Genomic DNA, 14097 nt, shown 5'->3' with positions numbered 1-14097 from the left:
GAGGTCAAATGAAGATCCGACATCTGTAAAGTACTATCATGTCATGTGTCTGTTTTGGTGGTTTAGAAGACTCATGGTGTTGGGGTACCTTGGAAGGTTCTTGTTGGAAGACCACTGTCTGAGTATCACCTGGTGCTACACTGGTTGTAGTGAACTTGACATTGCGTTCAAATCCGTTAAGTGTGACAGCCATTTGTGGTTTCCCGTTATTGGTCTGTACCCTCCATAAGTCCCACTCTTCCCTGAGCAGAGACCCCTTGTACCTCAGTGTGGACACAAAGACATAGGATGGAGGCAGGCCGTCTGGAAACAAGTTCCTGTGGGCCAAAATGAAACAACCAGTCAATCACATCACCATGAAACAACCAGTCGATCACATCACTATGAAACCAGAGTGATAAAGTAGACATGGCAATAGTGACACTCGTAGGAAAGGTTATCATCCTTAGCTCACAATCTGTAGATACTACACGATTATAAATGTAAAAAAATTATGTAAAACATCACAGCACAATTGAAAAATATATGGCACATGGAAACCAAATGAGGGTGGTCTATGGTGATAGGTGTTGTTGTTAAAGTACCATGTATGTAAAATGCGCATGTAAAATGTGTATGCAAAATGTATATGAAAATGTATTTATAAAATGTATGTACACTACCATTCAAAGTTTGGGGTCACTTAGACATTTCCTTGTTTTTGAAAGAAAAGCACATTTTTGTCTATTAAAATAACATCAAATTGATCAGAAATACAGTGTAGACGTTGTTAATGTTGTAAATTACTTTTGTAGCTGGAAACGGCTAATGGAATATCTACATAGGCATACAGAGGCCCATTATCAGCAACCATCACTCCTGTGTTCCAATGGCACGTTGTGTTAGCTAATCCAAGTTTATCATTTTAAAAGGCTAATTGATCATTAGAAAACCCTTTTGCAATTATGTTAGCACAGCTGAAAACTGTTGTACTGATTGAAGAAGCAATAAGTAAGTAAGTAAGATGGCGCCGGAGAGGATGGCAGATGTTTTACGTGCCCCCAGCCGATTGTGTTTTTCTGTTCGTTTATTTGTGTTATTTTTAACTTTTTTTAAAAACTTTTTTGTACATAAGTTGCCGCTACCGTCTCTTATGAGCGAAAATAACTTCTAGACATCAGGACTGCGATTACTCACGACGGACTAGCAGAATCCTCTTTTTCCTTTCACGACTATGACGAGGCCGACGCGAAGGATACACTGCTTCCTCGGGAACAGGCCCCGATCCCGTGATCTGCGTGAAGAGGAGGCGGAGAAAGAGGGGGTGAAGGTCAGGCTGCCTTCGGAGAATTCATAGGCGATCGAATATGACTGTGGTGGTATGTAGCTGTTTACATGACACCACAGTCAGAGGCTGGCACTAAGACAGCATTGAATGAGCTGTATTCCACCATAAGCAAACAAGAAAACGTTCACCCAGAGGTGGCACTCCTAGTTGCCGGGGACTTTAATGCAGGGAACCTTAAATCCGTTTGACCAAATTTCTATCAGCATGTTAAATGTGCAACCAGAGGGAAAAAAAACTTTGGACCACCTATTCTCCACACACAGAGACGCATACAAAGCTCTCCCTCTCCCTCCATTTGGCAAATCTGACCATAATTTTATCCTCCTGATTCCTGCTTACAAGCAAAAATTAAAGCAGGAAGCACCAGTGACTATATCAATAAAAAAGTGGTCAGAGGAAGCAGATGCTAAGCTACAGGACTGTTTTGCTAACACAGACTGGAATATGTACATACCCCAACCAGAAGCCATGGATTAGAGGCAGCATCCACACTGAGCTAAAGGCTAGAGCTGCAGCATTCAAGGAGCGGGACTATAACCCGGAAGCTTATAAGAAATCCCGCTACGCCCTCCGACAAACCATCAAACAGGCAAAGCGTCAATACAGGGCTAAGATCGAATCGTACTACACCAGCTCTGACGCTCGTCGGATGTGGCAGGGCTTACAGACCATTACAGACTACAAAGGGAAGCACAGCCGAGAGCTGCTCAGTGACACAAGCCTACCAGACGAGCTAAACTACTTCTATGCTCGCTTCGAGGCTAATATCATCGAAACATGCATGAGAGCACTAGCTGTTCCAGAAGACTGTGTGATCATGCTCTCTGCAGCCAATGTGAGTAAGACCTTTAAGCAGGTCAACATTCACAGGGCCGCAGGGCCAGACGGATTACCAGGACATGCACTGCGAGCATGCGCTGACCAACTGGCAAGTGTCTTCACTGACATATTCAACCTCTCCCTGTCCAAGTCTGTAATACCAACATGTTTTAAGCAGACCACCATAGTCCCTGTGCCCAAGAACACAAATGTAACCTGCCTAAACGACTACGACTACATCTGTAGCCATGACGTGCTTTGAAAGGCTGGTTATGGCTCACATCAACACCATCATCCCAGAAACTATGACACAAAAGTGGTAGGCCTGATCACCAACAACGACAAGACAGCCTATAGGGAGGAGGTCAAGGACCTGGTCGTGTGGTGTCAGCGTGATCAAGTCAAAGGAGATGATTGTGGACTACAGGAAAAAGAGGACCGAGCATGCCCCCATTCTCATCGACGACCTGCAGTGGTGCAGGTTGAGAGATTCAAGTTCCTTGGTGTCCACATCACCAATAATCTAACATGTTCCAAACACACCAACACTGTCATGAAGAGGGCACGACAAAACCTATTCCCCCTCAGGAGACTGAAAAGATTTGGCATGGGTACCAAGATCCTCAAAAGGTTCTACAGCTGCATCATCGAGAGCATTCTGACTGGTTGCATCACTGCCTGGTATGGCAATTTCTCGGCCTCTGACTGCAAGGCACTACAGTGCGAATGGCCCAGTACATCACTGGGGTCAAGCTTTCTGCCATCCAGGACTTCTATACCAGGTGGTGTCAGAGGAAGGGCCTAAAAATTGTCAAAGACTACAGCCACCCTAGTCACCCTACTCTCTGCTATCGCACGGCAAGCGGTACCGGAGTGCCAAGTCCAGGTCCAAGAGGCTTCTAAACAGCTTCTACCCCCAAGCCATAAGACTCCTGAACATCTAATCAAATGGCTACCCAGACTATTTGCATTGTCGCCCCCCACACCCTCTTTACACCTTAATCACCAATACTACTCCCTTCACAGAACAGCGCAAACTGTCTCTTACCAAAATAGAAAAATGAATGGTAGACCCCAGTGCACAACTGAGCAAGAGGACAAGTGCATTAGAGTGTCTAGTTTGAGAAACAGACAACTCACAAGTCCTCAAATCGCAGCTTCATTAAATAGTACCCACAAAACACCAGTCTCAACGTCAACTGTGAACAGGCAGGAGACACCTGAAACCCCACCTCTTTAAGGAATACCTAGGATAGGATAAAGTAATCCTTCTAACCCCCCCCCCCCCCCCCCTAAAAGATTTAGATGCACTATTGTAAAGTGGTTATTCCACTGGATATCATAAGGTGAATGCACCAATTTGTAAGTCGCTCTGGATAAGAGCGTCTGCTAAATGACTTAAATGTAAATGTAAATGTAACTCCGGGATGCTGGCCTTCTAGGCAGAGTTGCAAAGAAAAAGCTATATCTCAGACTGGCCAATAAAAATAAAATATTAAGATGGGCAAAAGAACACAGACACTGAACAGAAGAACTCTGCCTAGAAGGCCAGTCGCCTCTTCACTGTTGACGTTGAGACTGATGTTTTGCAGGTACTATTTAATGAAGCTGCCAGTTGAGGACTTGTGAGGCGTCTGTTTCTCAAACTAGACACTCTAATGTACTTGTCCTCTTGCTCTGTTGTGCACCGGGGCCTCCCACTCCTCTTTCTATTCTGGTTCGAGCCAGTTTGCGCTGTTCTGTGAAGGGAGTAGTACCCAGTGTTGTACGGGATCTTCAGTTTCTTGGCAATTTCTCACATGGAATAGCCTTAATTTCTCAGAAAAAGAATTGACTGACGAGTTTCAGAAGAAAGTTCTTTGTTTCTGGCCATTTTGAGCCTGTAATCGAAACCAGAAATGCTGATGCTCCAGATACTCAACTAGTCTAAAGAAGGCCAGTTTTATTGCTTCTTTAATCAGTACAACCGTTTTCAGCTGTGCTAAGATAATTGCAAAAGGGCTTTCTAATGATCAATTAGCCTTTTAAAATGATGAACTTGGATTAGCTAACACAACATGCCATTGGAACACAGGAGTGATGGTTGCTGATAATGGGCCTCTGTATGCCTATATAGATATTCCATTAAAAAATCAGCCGTTTCCAGCTTCAATAGTCAATTACAACATTAACAATGACAACACTGTATTTCTGATCAATTTGATGTTATTTTACTGAACAAAAAATTTGCTTTTCTTTCAAAAACAAGGACATTTCTAAGTGACCCCAAACTTTTGAACGGTAGTGTATATGTAGCAGAAAGGCTATAAAAGAATAAAATATATATATATATATATATATATATATATATATATATATATATATATATATATATATATATGTATTTGTCCTCCGAAGAGGGATGTTTAATACATTTTTTAAAATAAAACAAAATATTGACACGGCCACTGGCGTTGCACATACTGAGGTATGGGGGGGGGGGGCACGAGATTTGGGGTCCCCCAACCCCCCAAAATATCATCATACCATGAGAGAAATGTTCAGAATTACAGGAAATTTGCTTTGTAACTACAACATTTTCTCTCAGCAATGTGTAGAATGTCAGGAAATTAGCTCAGAGACTCTTGAAAGTCAGAACAATCGTTGTCCGACAGGAAAACTGTATTTTTATAGTTAAAAAAATATGATTTTGTTGTGTTATTTTTATTTGAGCTTAAAATGTACATTCATGCGAATCTTAGAAGGGGTGAGATTTGTTTTAGGAATTCTCTAAAAACTTTCGAAATGCCTTTGTCCGGAGCAAAGGACCGCAATTTCAAACTCTCCAAAAAAGTGTTTAAAATTCTAACAACTGTTAATGATGGTTATTAACTAGAAAATTATCTTATTGAGTTTCATGAAATAGCCATCTCTGACTTTAAAACCCCCTAGATGTGATTGACACACCCATGTGTCACAAGGTGATGTCATTTTGGATATTGAGTAGCTCCCTGTGTGTTTAAGTTAGAGACATACAGTACAATTTATTGTATTGGCTGCAGCTCAATCCCCACTTTCCGGATATATAAAGTTTTCACTTAATCCATACAACCGAGCTTTTGAAAGTGGCCTTTTTATACACATGAGAGGATCCAGACAAGACAATTGCCACAAATCTGTCTGTAAAACCCAAACAGTGTGAGTTACAAACTAATAAGCTTCAGGGAAGTCGTATGAAGGTACCAGGCTGCAAAAAAATGTATAGGTAAAATGTGCCAAAAATAACATGACCAAACATGGGTCTAAGTTTTCTCATTCAAAACCTTGTTCCTTATTATTTATTTTTTACTGTCTTTTTTGCAATTTATTAATGTGTAGTTCAATGTGTTTCTATGGGCTGTAGCAATAAAGGCCAAATTCAATATTATATCAAATATGTTTTTTTATATAGGCCTTTAAACACTTGTTAGATAATAATTGTTAAAATAAAATGCCTTTTATGCTGTCTGATGGGGTTGGCATGAATCCAGTTAGTTGCGTTTTATGAAAACAAAGACATTGGAGGTTGTTCCTTTACATGCTGTTATACTGTAGCTAATACTTTGGTCTATCAAAATATATGTTTCATTTTTTTATTTTTTTAAGACAAATATTTGTGGAAAGAAAGTTGAGATTGTCCTGTCTTTCAAGAATCCCTGAGCTATAAAACAGCAACAAAAAAATATATACCTCATAGCCAAAATGTGTAAAATAGCATGAGATTAGCTATAAATCTGCACATTTTTCTCTCAGCCCACATGAAAAACAGGGGGCCCAGTGAAACTGCGCTACGCCACTGGACATGGCATGGTGTTTTAAGCTTACGTCGTGCTTTCACTCAGGTCAACGCGAGATGTCACCTGGAAGGCTTTGGAGCCATAGAAAGACCCTTGAGTTTTTTTGACCTTTTTGGCCAAATTAAGATACTGTAGAATATCGAAGCCCTTCACATCACCGTTATCGACTGAGATACTGCTTGGACAAACAGTCTCTGAAATAAAGAGAATGAGAGAATTTAGAACACAGCAGAGTATGTATTTTTGTGTGACTGGTTGAACATCACAAACACACTTTCATAGAAGTACCACCATCCTTTTTTCTGGTCAGGCTGCATGTTAATTTAGAGTTAAATACATTTCATTTGATCTGGAAACTGAAATGTCAAATAATCTGTTGTAAAAGACATTGGAATGGATCACTGGACATTTTGCAAATATGCAGGCTGTCTAAAGAACATCCCTCCCATTGGGAAAACCAGACAGAATTTGACCCTTACACCCACACCATAATCACGCATCTTAATTATTACAGTAGGCTATTCATTTACATGGGATCAGGCATCCTTATTGTTTTTAAGTGGATACAACCTCTGAAATAGGTCCGATTTTCCTAACTATTGTTTTATGTTTGGTTCTGGGAGTTGTTTTTGCTGTAGTTCTTGATGAAACACTTTTGTTTTAAATAACTTCACTAACCTTTACTTCACTCTGAAGCATGAACCAGTATCTGGGCAAAGGAGATGATGAATATGAGGAGATCGCCTCTCTGCACAAACGCTACCATTCAAGCTACCATTCACCAGCTCTGCAAGCGTCAAAATGTCAGAATTACTAAATAATTATTGCTGCCAGCAACTATTGTAATTTACTGCCGTTACGCCATGTATGTTCCTTCAAAGAATATCTAAATAAAAATCTACAAGCAGCCCAAAAAAAATCATGATGTATTGTTTCTTACCAGAAGGTGCCTCTTCTGGTCAAAAACAATAGATAGATGTTTTGTTGTTGTTGCTGGTTCATTTTTATTTAGGACAGAGAGCAGATCACATCATATCTTCACCTCCTTTGCCCAGATATTGGGTCACCTGAAGCACTAACATCACATTGACATTACTCTCTTGGCACAGTTTGGCTAGTCATCCACAGTCATCAGCTTCAGAAAACATTTACATTCCCAATCAATAGATCTTGAGAAAACATTCGATTTCAAGACATTTCTTGGTTTTGAAGAGCTTCAATGTTTGGCAATGTGCAAACATGTTAAATAAACCGAAGAGTCCTTAAAGGCCCTCTCCTTCATTTTAACGAACAACAACAAAAATGTCAGCCCACTTGGTTTGTTATAAAGCTAAGGTATAGGGCTTATGACGGTCCCCATTTTGTCATCACAAAAATGCCTACCTTCACACAATTTCTGCCTTATGGTCTCACGGATCTTGGAAATAGCTTTATAGTCATCAACGTAAAACACGTAGTTGGAGGAAGGTTTGTTTCCAATAGCATTCAACTCTGCCCCTTCTGTCTCAGATCCCACACCAATGGCAAAGATGATTATCCCTCTTCTCCTGGCTGCATCTGCTGCAGCTTTCACCTCATCTTGTGACTTCCCGTCTGTTAGGACCACAGCGATTCTAGCAACGCCATTTGGGCCTCGCTCAGACAGGTTAAACAGTTTGTCGCTAGCAAACTGTATGGCCGTCCCAGTCCTTGTGTTTCCTCCCATGTAGTCAATGGATTCCATGGCTCTAATGAGATCCTTGATATGAAGGTGCTTCCCTAGTGGAATATTTATGATTGGATCATCACTGTATTGGACCACTCCGATCTGGGTGAACTTCTGTCCGATGTTAAAGCTTGTGGTAATGTTGACTAGCCATCGCTTGACTATTTCAAAGTTCACATCAGCTACACTCCACGAGCCATCTAGGATAAAGACCAGATCGCTTGCAACAGTCTTACAACCTGTAAGAGACATGAGACACATGAGTGGTGTTATACAGCCTTGGAAAAAACATTAATGTAGAGTATTCACTTCTTCTAAAGGAATGGCCTTTACCAATACGGTTCATAGAGAGCTTTCCTGGACATCCATTCTGTTTTTATAGTAAACCTGAGAGATAATGGACACCATGCAATGGAAATGTGTCACACATAACGATGAAGACAGAAGCACTCTTACTGAATCTCATGTCCTCATCTTGTGCTGTACAAGACAAGTGAAGGAGCATGAAGCACACACACCGCAAGACACAATGCATGGATCTTGTTTTGCAACCCATGATGCTGAAGTACCAAACTCCAATTGTGCCCCTATAGGGAAAGGGAAACAACACATGCATTGCTGAGATTGTTGTTACAATTGCTCATATCAGTTAACCAATCAAATAACTGCAGACTGTTTTTCTTACTTGTCACTGCTGTTACTTGAATTGCATGCAATGCATATCTTAATATTGAAAGTAGACATATCTGTGACAAAAGATGGAGGGTCAGTATATTGCATTTGTTGTAAACAAGATAAAGCAAATTAAGTATGTGTTAGTGGCAATGAAACATGGAAGAGCATTCTGAGGTCTCTCTCTCTCTCTCTCTCTCTCTCACACACACACACTCGCTCTCTCTCACACACTTGCTCTCTCTCCGTGTGTGTGAGTACTCAGAATTGTTTTGATCATACTTCTTTGTTTCCCTCTAGCTTCTTTAGGAAACTGTATATTTTATTGCAGTTTCCAGCCAGTGCAAGTTAGAAACTGCAGACATTATAAAATGAGGAACAGATATGTTCCATAGAAAGCATTTGTGGAAGGAAGGAAGGACCTTTCGTCAGCTCAGTCAATCCATCCGATCAACCTTAAGCAGTGGGTTTTCCTAAGACAATGACCAGACTTGGATAGATCAATTCTGCAATGACCGAGATCTAATCCTGATCCACCATATGTAACTGTGCAGTCGGTTTGTTGTCACAGCCATAACATGACTGTGTTTTTCCACTCCCTGACCTGGGATTTGCGGCACAGCTCAGTGAGGCTCCAAACTGCCATGGTAGAGCCGGCCATTTTGTTCCGGTCTTTCCCCCCCAATCCGTCCAGAGCACTGGGAGAGGTTGCTGGAGCAGCAGCGTGACATGGGCAATTTGGTATGGTCAGTGCAATCCGGTATCCTTGGGACGTTCCTACCATAAACCTTAACCTTAACCCCTATCCTTACCCTAACCCTAACCCTTACCGTTTTAAATTTCAACTTCAATGAGGTGACGTCAGAGTTGGGACTTCCCAATGATCACAGATAACAACACCCATTCGGTATTACCCCAAACTGGATATTTCTACATTTCTGCTAAAGCCACATGGAATTCATTTATGGCGTCAGACAGTGAAATTCTAGCTCTTGACAGTGACCAAACACATGTAGTCATGACGAATGGATGGCAACCATTGTCCAAGACAAAAAGAGACCTGGTTGTGATTGGACTACACAGTTAAAGCAACACATTCCTGAATGGGCTACATTAAAGCTTGATGGAGTAGGCACCACCTGAGAATGCCACAAAATTCTCTAAAATAACCCATGCACTTGCTTTGCAGGTCAGTGCAGTGCCGTTAACTATATGTTTATTTTTATTTTGTATGACCCAGTCATACATACGCTGACGTTATTGCAGCGGTGCAGACACTTTATAGCTCTCCATCTTGGTCTAGATGACGGGTCGCTGGTATATAGTTTATTATAACCCCCCCGGCTAGAAAAACACAAAACAATATCCATCATAAAGATCAAAAAAAATTCTGACATACATATTGCCTAAAACCCATAACATGACTTCCAACTTCTATTCCAGACACCTTATTTATTATTATCGAGTCTGAGTTATTCATCTAGTTTGCAGCAATACTTTGTAAAATATTTATGTCATGCCTGGTGGGTTGCATCCAGCTGGACATGGAAGTCAGGAAGCTCATGTTGAACAGCTGATTCCTCCAACTTTTACAGAAAAGGTGTTACCAACAGAGTTAACCTGTTCGTGGTTCGAGCCAAAAACACAAACTTATATAGATGATCACTTACGGATTTTCTGGTTCCTTCATTTGGTTCTTACCCTAACCTTTTGGTTGCTATGTTCTTCTGATTCAACGAGTTATTGTTATGGATAAATTTGAGATGTTGTTTTCACAACTCCAAAGCTACTTGGGGAAGTTAATGTGCACCTACTAGAACAGCTATTTAAACATTAGCACCTGCTGTCTTAAATTACTGTGTTTAATATGTCAGCCATTGCATTTTGGACTGAACTGCTTTAAATAATGCAATTAAAAGTTATTCCATCCCAAAATCAATAACTGCTGTTCAGCATGTACTACAACCAATGATTTATACAGTATGTACACTAGCTGACTGACTAGCTGTTTCGAAGCCACCGCGCCTCAATCGTAGCACTCCGCCACCATTGTAAAAAATATTTTGGAAGCTATATAAATACATTTATTTTTACACCTTCATTTGTTTTTGCCAGCTTCATTCTATTATAAGCTCCTTATTTTATTACAGACACATACATTTTATTATGTTAGCTAAACAGAAAAAATATATATACACTGCTCAAAAAAATAAAGGGAACACTTAAACAACACAATGTAACTCCAAGTCAATCACACTTCTGTGAAATCAAACTGTCCACTTAGGAAGCAACACTGATTGACAATAAATTTCACATGCTGTTGTGCAAATGGTATAGACAGCAGGTGTAAATTATAGGCAATTAGCAAGACACCCCCAATAAAGGAGTGGTTCTGCAGGTGGGGACCACAGAACACTTCTCAGTTCCTATGCTTCCTGGCTGATGTTTTGGTCACTTTTGAATGCTGGTGGTGCTTTCACTCTAGTGGTAGCATGAGACGGAGTCTACAACCCACACAAGTGGCTCAGGTAGTGCAGCTCATCCAGAATGGCACATCAATGCGAGCTGTGGCAAGAAGGTTTGCTGTGTCTGTCAGCGTAGTGTCCAGAGCATGGAGGCGCTACCAGGAGACAGGCCAGTACATCAGGAGACGTGGAAGAGGCCGTAGGAGGGCAACAACCCAGCAGCAGGACCGCTACCTCCGCCTTTGTGCAAGGAGGAGCAGGAGAAGCACTGCCAGAGCCCTGCAAAATGACCTTAAGCAGGCCACAAATGTGCATGTGTCTGCTCAAACGGTCAGAAACAGACTCCATGAGGGTGGTATGAGGGCCCGACGTCCACAGGTGGGGGTTGTGCTTACAGCCCAACACCGTGCAGGACGTTTGGCATTTGCCAGAGAACACCAAGATTGGCAAATTCGCCACTGGCGCCCTGTGCTCTTCACAGATGAAAGCAGGTTCACACTGAGCACGTGACAGACGTGACAGAGTCTGGAGACGCCGTGGAGAACGTTCTGCTGCCTGCAACATCCTCCAGCATGACCGGTTTGGCGGTGGGTCAGTCATGGTGTGGGGTGGCATTTTTTCTATGTGCTCGCCAGAGGTAGCCTGACTGCCATTAGGTACCGAGATGAGATCCTCAGACCCCTTGTGAGACCATATGCTGGTGCGGTTGGCCCTGGGTTCCTCCTAATGCAAGACAATGCTAGACCTCATGTGGCTGGAGTGTGTCAGCAGTTCCTGCAAGAGGAAGGCATTGATGCTATGGACTGGCCCGCCCGTTCCCCAGACCTGAATCCAATTGAGCACATCTGGGACATCATGTCTCGCTCCATCCACCAACGCCACGTTGCACCACAGACTGTCCAGGAGTTGGCGGATGCTTTAGTCCAGGTCTGGGAGGAGATCCCTCAGGAGACCATCCGCCACCTCATCAGGAGCATGCCCAGGCGTTGTAGGGAGGTCATACAGGCACGTGGAGGCCACACACACTACTGAGCCTCATTTTGACTTGTTTTACATCAAAGTTGGATCAGCCTGTAGTGTGGTTTTCCACTTTAATTTTGAGTGTGACTCCAAATCCAGACCTCCATGGGTTGATCAATTGGATTTCCATTGATTATTTTTGTGTGATTTTGTTGTCAGCACATTCAACTATGTAAAGAAAAAAGTATTTAATAAGATTATTTCTTTCATTCAGATCTAGGATGTGTTGTTTGTGTTCCTTTTATTTTTTTGAGCAGTACATTTAGAAATATTCCTTACAATATAGTTTGTTATTTTCCCCACTACAAAATCAAAAATACTTACTGCCCAGTGCAGTAAAAAATGTATATATTTTCACACTGAGGTTTGAATAATTATTTGAAATTCAGAAAATTATGATAATGCCCTTTTAGTGTAAGAGCTGTTTGAAAATACCACCTGAAATGTCTGCCTGTTTTGATGGGAATTCCAATGCTCTCTGCCAATAACAGATAGTTTTTCAGTTGTCTCTCCCCTCTCAGACCACTCCCAGACAGTCCTAGCAAAATTCTTGCTTGAGAAATTGCTCTTTGCTAAGAAGCAATTTTTTGTTCATGACCATATTAATAGAAAACAATCACAGTAAGTTATTAATTGTTACCCAGAAATGATTTGATATTGAGATACAAATGGCTCCATTGGACCTTTAAATACATGTAATTTTGTCCTTAAAACATTGATTTGAAATACTGTAGAGTTCCATTCATTCCTGTGGAGGACTGCTTCTTCTGGGGAGTGCCAATATGGCAGACTGGTGGTTTCAAAGTCTCTCTTTGGCCAATACATAGCATCAACAATCCAGGGTTTATATACATAATTGACTACAACTTTGCCAAGGTAAGGGGAACGTTAATTAATGCCAAGTTCCTCAGGCACCAAGGGAAAAGCCAAAACATTATATTAGCTCTCCCTTGAAATCAAATCAAATAATCAAAACCATGAACCCATATCATCACAGTAGACTAAAACACTTGGAGCCTGGGAGGGGTATATTATCATCCAATGTGTTCCTATTTTAGAATGAGCTACAGGCTAGGGGTTTACTTTTGGGATTGCCTAACTTTTGTTTTATATAAATCTGTCACACTCACAGAAACTCATGAAAGCAATTTATGCAAACCCCTGATCTTGGTATTTCTATGGATTTTGTTCCCTCAACTTTTTTTCTGTTTATGAGAGGAGACTGAGTCGAGCGCCAAGCAGAGTTCAGTTAAATAATTCCATTCATTCTTTGCATATGACAGAGGCACAAACAAGGGACTGATAACTGCTCCTAATGTCTTCAGTATGCTACCTGCCTTCTGCCGCTGCAGCCGCTCAGATCATAGGAATCTAAACACTAGTAGATTATCACATCTATTGAGACATTGATGAAGCACAAAGCTTCAGTGAAAGCTACAACACACTAAAACACACTCAAAAACCAGAATGATCTGAAATTGTACTGAAAGTTCATACTCAGTCTAAATCCCAAAAGGATCCAACAGGTACAACTTGCTTTACAATGTATTAAACAATTGAATAATAAACCCATTTCAAACAAGAAACAGTCTGTTTTCAAATTTAAACATGAATCATTCTTTAGCATACCGTAGATAAAAGTATTGGCATCAAAGGCCCTTGCAGACCCAAAATCAACAAGTGTACAAAATGTAGTTTTGCAAAAATTTCCAACCCAACCGCCCCCCCAAAAAAAAAAGTTACCAGAGGTTAGTGTAGTCCGAGTATCAGTGTCCCCCGTCACCTTCTCATATGTGACCTGTGGCCATAACCGTGGCAAGGTCTAGGTAGAAGAAGAAGCTGTGTTTGGGGAAGAAGTTTCAGCACTGCACCAAATGTTCCTCCTGTGACTGAAAGCCTGCCCTCTCCATTTACTTTCCAGTTCTCTCGGTCTCTCTCTCTCTCTCTCTGCCTCTCTCTTCCCCTCTCTCCCCCTGCCTCCCCTTCTCACTTTCTTCCCCTCTCTCTTGCTCTCCCCCTCTTCCCTTTCACTTTCTTCACCTCACTCCCTCCCCCCTTCTACCCCTCTCTCCTCCTGTTTCTCTCTCTCTGCCTCTCTACCTCTCTCTCTTTTCTCTGGGTCTTCTCCGACTTTTACTGACCAACAGCCACTCTTAATTATCCAGGCTAAAAGAGAGAGACAGATAAGAAATACTGAGAGAGACAGCCTCTTTCTGTCAGTGCCAGGAGAAAAATAGTAGTCAAAAGGACAGGATTGTGTGTGGGGGCTGAGGG

General features: G+C 41.6%; 1 protein-coding gene across 5 annotated transcripts in view; it reads right to left on the bottom strand.

The window, feature by feature from the left end:
- Positions 1-13836, bottom strand: part of col21a1 (collagen, type XXI, alpha 1) — a 59003-nt gene extending 45167 nt beyond the window's left edge. For 2 of the 5 annotated variants that reach the window (XM_014180146.2, XM_014180148.2), the window contains exons 1-5: positions 13567-13834; positions 8123-8253; positions 7345-7905; positions 5990-6155; positions 89-317 (exon numbers count right to left, since the gene is read on the bottom strand). In XM_014180146.2, the coding sequence (XP_014035621.2) occupies positions 89-317; positions 5990-6155; positions 7345-7905; positions 8123-8222 (1056 nt within the window). In that variant the 5' untranslated portion in view covers positions 8223-8253; positions 13567-13834. Of the gene's footprint in view, positions 1-88; positions 318-1176; positions 1423-5989; positions 6156-7344; positions 7906-8122; positions 8254-13452; positions 13525-13566 lie in introns of those variants that run through there. The other 3 variants (XR_006762549.1, XM_014180147.2, XM_014180150.2) reach the window with 3 other exon arrangements.
- Between the last annotated feature and the right edge of the window lie 261 nt (positions 13837-14097).

Source organism: Salmo salar, chromosome ssa28 (assembly GCF_905237065.1).
Source record: "Salmo salar chromosome ssa28, Ssal_v3.1, whole genome shotgun sequence".
Taxonomy (NCBI): Eukaryota; Metazoa; Chordata; class Actinopteri; order Salmoniformes; family Salmonidae; genus Salmo; species Salmo salar.
Note: the sequence above shows the minus strand (reverse complement) of the source record. Positions and strands in the feature narration are given on the sequence as shown.